The 5712-nt window shown below is 33.4% G+C and overlaps 1 protein-coding gene across 1 annotated transcript; it reads left to right on the top strand.

The window, feature by feature from the left end:
• The first annotated feature begins 1478 nt into the window (after window positions 1-1478).
• LOC140981345 (E3 ubiquitin-protein ligase RSL1-like) lies at window positions 1479-4971 on the top strand. Its single transcript, XM_073447718.1, has 2 exons — window positions 1479-2117; window positions 3864-4971. Exons 1-2 carry the CDS (start codon window positions 1533-1535, stop codon window positions 4611-4613), a joined length of 1335 nt encoding a protein of 444 aa, XP_073303819.1. The 5' UTR covers window positions 1479-1532; the 3' UTR covers window positions 4614-4971.
• The last annotated feature ends 741 nt before the right edge of the window (window positions 4972-5712 follow it).

The following is a 5712-nucleotide window of genomic DNA, read 5'->3' as shown; positions in this document are numbered from 1 at the left end:
GTTCGAATGTCCTGACAACGTCCCGAGGAGTAATAATACATGTTAAATGATTTTTAAAATGATTACAGTGAATTTATGATATTTTTACGATAAATGATACAGATAAGCGATTTTTTCGAAAATGCTTATTTTACGATTTTTGGAGGATATAATATTTTATAAATAAAAGAAAAGGAAAAATATTTTTATCGCAAATTCTTTTTTTTTTAAAATATGGATTTATGTTTCGGAATGGTTCAGTCTTTATGCAAAAAAAAAAATTTTAGTATTATTTATTTAAAGTAAGAGGTAAGGGACGTTTCACATTTTCTTGACATTTTTTCTTTGGTGTAATAAAGGTTCAGTATCAAAGGATGATGATACCCTTCTTTGTCTAGAACGTAGTTGTTATAAAGTTTGTATTCTTATTTGAATATAATTTAATGTTTAAAGAATTTCTTCTTGATTTTCAAGGATTTTCTCAATTTTACGTTGTACATAGTATATCTGATTGTCATAGTTTTGAACCGTGTTTTGAATCTTTTCTAATATCTACAGAGAGTTTAGAGAAATCTGTAACTATTTTTAGGAACCTGTTATTTTGAATCATAAATTTACCTTAAGACTCCGATGTGTTCCTATTTGCTCTTGATTAGCTGTTCTTGTAAATATTACAAAATATTAGAATACATCATATAAATATTTAGTCTCGAACATATGTTCTGATCCATCATTTTCTAGAAAATCTTCTCCTCAAACATTTAATTACACATTACTAATGATATTATTATGGGTGTTCAAACTTCGGTTAAAACTGCAAAAATCAAAACTGAGAAAACCGAACACCGAACTGATCCGAAAGCCAAATTTTATAATTGAGATATAAATGTTAAAACCAAAGTTTATTTGGTTCGATTTCGGATTATATATGTCAAAACCGAACAAAGCGAAAAACCGAAATTTCATTAAATTAATAATTTTTTTATATTTTTATTTTTATTTATATTATATATTTGATATGATATTTAGTGAATGAAGAACCATTTGAACAATTTTTAGTTGACTGTTGTTTGTTTAATTAATTTAGACTTTATATTTAAATATTTTACTAAGAAAACATGTAGAAAGTTAACATATTATATTTTACAATATATTTATATTATTAATTTAAATAATTATACCAAAACCAAATTAAACGACCGAAATAATCGAACCGTTTTGGTAGAAAGTCGAACCGAACCGAACCGAAAGAAAATGGTTCGGATATCGGATTATATATTTCTAAAATCGAAAACCGAAAAAATCGAAAAAAAAACCGAAAATCGAATCGAATCGAACCGATCGATGAACACCTTTATGTATTAAATGTTTGAAATAATTTTAGTTCGATTCTGACAAGTAAGGATATTTTTGACATGATTAGGGTGTTAAAACAAAAATTTTATAATAAAGAGAATAAATATAAAACTGGTGTTTAGACTTGAGAATTTTTCCAAATTTTTTTATTGGATTCAATGATATTTGCGCTTGACTAAAAAATTTCAACACTTGGAATGGCAAACGACGCCGACATCGCTTTCAACCTCCAGGTCGAAGAGGCCCTCACCGCCTCCTTACTCGACGGCGGCGCTGCATCCTCCGCCGCCGACGACGTCGTTTTTGGTGCCGAATTATCACAAATCCTCCAAAACGACAATCTCTCCAAGTATGAACTGGAACTCCTCGACCAGTACGGAACGGAAGCGGCCGCGAAAAGGATGAGGCTCGATCTAGGACGTCAAGTCCACGATCGAGCTTTTGCCTCCCAGGTTACAAAAATTCCGGAGGTGGAGTGGAATAAAACTGGAGATAATTTCAACATACCGTACGGCGAGGGCTCCTCGTCGAAAATTGATTATGTCGTCCATGTCAAGGGTTTGGTTGAGCCAATGGCGGCTGGAATTGGCGTGGCGATATGTGATTGTAACGGTGTTTTGGTGTTTGAGGTGAGTAAGGGTTTGAGTAGATACGAGCACCAAGGGAACAGAGAGCTTGTCGAAGTAAAATCTTTGATTGAAAGGCTCGATGCTGCCATATTGCTTGGATTGAAAAGGATTGAACTTGTCTATGATAATACTCTGCTACATCAATATGTGAGTATTGCGGCAGCACTGCAAAATTTTCGTGCGGTTGTTTGAACTATTTTCTTGTTTCTATTTATGCATTTACCTCCGAAATTTGAAGCTTTTCTTGAATCGGTAGTCAACTATTGATGTAGCTTGCGGCGTCATTGCAAATTTTTTCGTGCGTTTGTTTGAACTATTGCTTTTCTTGTTTCTATTTATGCATTTACCTCCGAAATTTGAAGTGTTTCTTGAATCGGTAGTCAACTAGTTTGAACGAGTCCAATGAGTATATCTTGAACAGGTTTTCGGTATCGCAGTTGGATTTTTGATAGAGATTCTTAATACTTCCGTAAGCTTTCATGGTTTACTTTTTAGTTTTCTTTTATTTGGTGAATTATTTTTTGGTTTAAGCCAAGTAATGTGATATTTCTTTCGGATAAACTCGTAATTTTAAAGAAATGAAACATGAAATTCTTAACATATTTTCAGTTCTGAATATTTTTGTTGCGGGTGAGTTAGTTTGGTTTACCGAAAGGTTGAGTATTCTACTATGAGTAGAAACTTGGACTAGAAGAGTTTGACTTTTTTGCCTGTTCCATACAACAGGCGTATCTTGGATAAATTTCCTCTAAAGATAATGACAAGTGACTGTTAGCTACCTATTGAAAGGAATTTGTGCCGAACTTAGCTAAGGATAAATTGACTTTTTACAGAATTCCATGAATCTTATCTTACTCATTCATTGAGAATTCTATGCTTTTAGCTATGGTGTTTATTGTTTTGGATCTCAAATGCCTATTATATTCCTTAAGTTCTGTGCCACCTCTACCGACATAATGGATAGGAATTAGGATAGAAAAGGTGCTTTTTGCCAGTGTTAAAATTTAAATATCTAAGTAATGAAATGTAGCCACAACCATGTACATCATCCATAGTTGTCAAGGGCACGAGGCGCACAAGGGCCATGGAGCTTGAGGCGCGAGGTCCAAGACCAAAGCAAGGCGCACATTTTTAAATTTTTAAAAAATATTTTTATCTTAGAATAAATATATTAAATATGAAATAATTAGGTTACAATGTTACACGAAACAAAAAATATATAATAAGTTCATAGTAATTAGTAGCATCATTAAAATTCTTTAATAATCCAAATCAAATTCATATTCTTCCATCGAATTATTAGACTCCCCAGAACTTTCAAATTTGTAATCTTCTTGATCTTTATCATTTTCTTGATCAACATCAATTTATTCATCTTCATCCAAAAGATGTGAAATCGTTATTTTTTTTTGTTGTTTTAGATGTAGCTGTCCTCACCTCGTTCTCGTTTTCAGAGTTCTCTTCTTTTGATTCTGGTATTGGGGTGTTGGGTTACTATGGTTTGGGTTTGAGCTTTTTGTTTTAATCAAGTAATTTAAAAAAATTTACCCAGGCGTGCTTACGCTCGCCTTAATGAAGCGCTGTGCCTAGGGTCACAGGCGCAGAGTCCTCGCCTGGTGGCGCTGAAGCGAGAGGCGCTCGCCTTTGACAACTATGACATCATCTATAACAAAATAGCCGAACAGTCATTAATGACCATTGAGTATGTTCGTGTATGATGAATTGGACATCGGACGAAACAAGCCACTAATGAGTAACACTGAATTAGTTAATAAAGTCAGGTAGCCAACATTAGGAAGCATTCAGTTGCTTCATATTTCACTGAAGATGTTTAATCAGATGCACCACCTAGCTGCGTGTTAAGCTGAGTGTTGATTTGATCTTTCAAATGCAGATCACTGGGAAAATGTTCCGAAGCAGGCAAATGTTACTGCTTTAGTTGATCAAATGGATCTTCTTCTCAGAAAATTTGATCACTTCCACTCATCTCTTGTGTCACAAAAGGACTTGAAGTTCGCATTTGAACTTGCAAGGAAAGCTATGTTTTCTCAGGTCAATCGAACTGCAAGCAATAGCAAAGGGAAGACTACGACTGAGACCTGTGCAATTTGTTTGGAAGTTACTTGCGTGAAGCAAATGTTCCAAATTACTGATTGCCTTCATCGCTACTGCTTTTCGTGTATGTCAAAACATGTTGAAATTAAGTTACTACACGGAATGCTTCCCAAGTGCCCTTCTGAGAATTGTAGGTCTGAGCTAAAACTAGACAGCTGCAAAAAGTTTTTGACACCTAAATTATTTGAGATAATGAGTGAACGAATGAAAGAAGCTTGCATTCCTGCAGATGAAAAGATTTATTGTCCTTATCCTACGTGTTCTACTTTGTTATCTAAGACTGCTTTTCAAGGATCTTCAAAGCATTTGACGGCTGCAATGTGCCCAAAATGCAGTGGCAAATTTTGCATCGACTGCAAAGTCCCCTGGCACAGAGATATGACTTGTCATGCTTATCAAATTAAAAATCCGTCTGCTTCTAGAGAAGACCAGAAACTAAAATCTTTGGCTTCCAAGAAGCTCTGGCGTCAATGTCCTAAATGCAGTCACATGGTCTCACTGGCTGAAGGTTGCTACCACATTTATTGCAGGTAGTTTACATTTGCATTGTTATTTGTAATATCTAACTTGTTAGTATTCTAGAATGATTAAATTTATAGGATAGTTTTTCCTTTTGATATGTATCAGTTAGCTATATATATTGCAGTCTGCATCTCATTGATATAGTCATAAGTTGCTCTATCCCTTGTTCTTGTTTTCTGTTTCTTCTTTTTTTCCTAGTCATATTCTTAAATTCCAATACGGAGTCCTGTATTTTAGTAACCATGTAGTTTCAGTCCAAACAAAGAAATGTTAGGCATGACATTTTATACTTTTTTGACATCTTATTAATCTCTTCCTAAGTTTTCTTTGTATTGAGTTATATTGAACTGAACGTGTGTTGTAATCAAAACAAGTGGTATACTTTTAAATGAAATAATTTATTTTCTTATTATTTTTCTACTTGAAAAGACTTTAGTATTTAATATTTTTCTGTATAATGTAGTATTTGTTATTTTTATTGTTTGATATTAGTGATATTTTAGTTTGCTTTGCTTTTGGAGAGGCTATTTCAGCATCAGGACATCCTTATAGACCATTTTATTCAGACTAAAAAAATCTCCCTCCATTGTCAAATTATTTTTTGGCATTCACGTTGAAATTTTCTTCGTAGATCAAGGATTATAAGAACTGAACAGTGAATTGTTATCTTAAGGAATATTTAAATATGGCTTCTATAACCAATAACCGAATCATTTTTACCCTGTTATTGTAAAATATTTGCTCTCCGACACAATTCACGAATATTTTGTGATGTAGATGTGAAGATTAAATTATTTCATCCACTTTTGTCCTAAGCTTCTGATCCAAAAAAGCATAAATGGAAGAAATACAAGACTAACAAAGGAAACCTCAATCCCCATACATCATTATCCACTTCTCGTTTCAATTTTTATTTTTTATTTATCTTTTGGTTCAAAGCTCAGCAACTTACCCCTCTATCTCTGTTCGGCATTCTTTTTAGTTTTTCAGGATCATCAAATGCTTTTTAACAGTAACAAGGAAAGAGGTCAGGAAATTTTTTCCTTTGACTACCACCTTGGGCCTTATTTTGGTATCTTAATCTTTTAAAAAAAAAAAAAAAAAAAAAAAA

The sequence above is a fragment of the Primulina huaijiensis genome, chromosome 7 (genome assembly GCF_012295235.1).
Source record: "Primulina huaijiensis isolate GDHJ02 chromosome 7, ASM1229523v2, whole genome shotgun sequence".
In the NCBI taxonomy this organism is placed as follows: Eukaryota; Viridiplantae; Streptophyta; class Magnoliopsida; order Lamiales; family Gesneriaceae; genus Primulina; species Primulina huaijiensis.
This window is presented reverse-complemented; position numbering and strand designations above follow the sequence as displayed.

Coding starts and splice junctions, on each gene's coding strand:
- LOC140981345 (XM_073447718.1), top strand. CDS start 1,533: ATGGCAAACGACGCCGACATCGCTTTCAACCTCCAGGTCGAAGAGGCC. Junction 2,118..3,863: donor TGCTACATCAATATGTGAGT/ATTGCGGCAGCA, acceptor AATGCAGATCAC/TGGGAAAATGTTCCGAAGCA.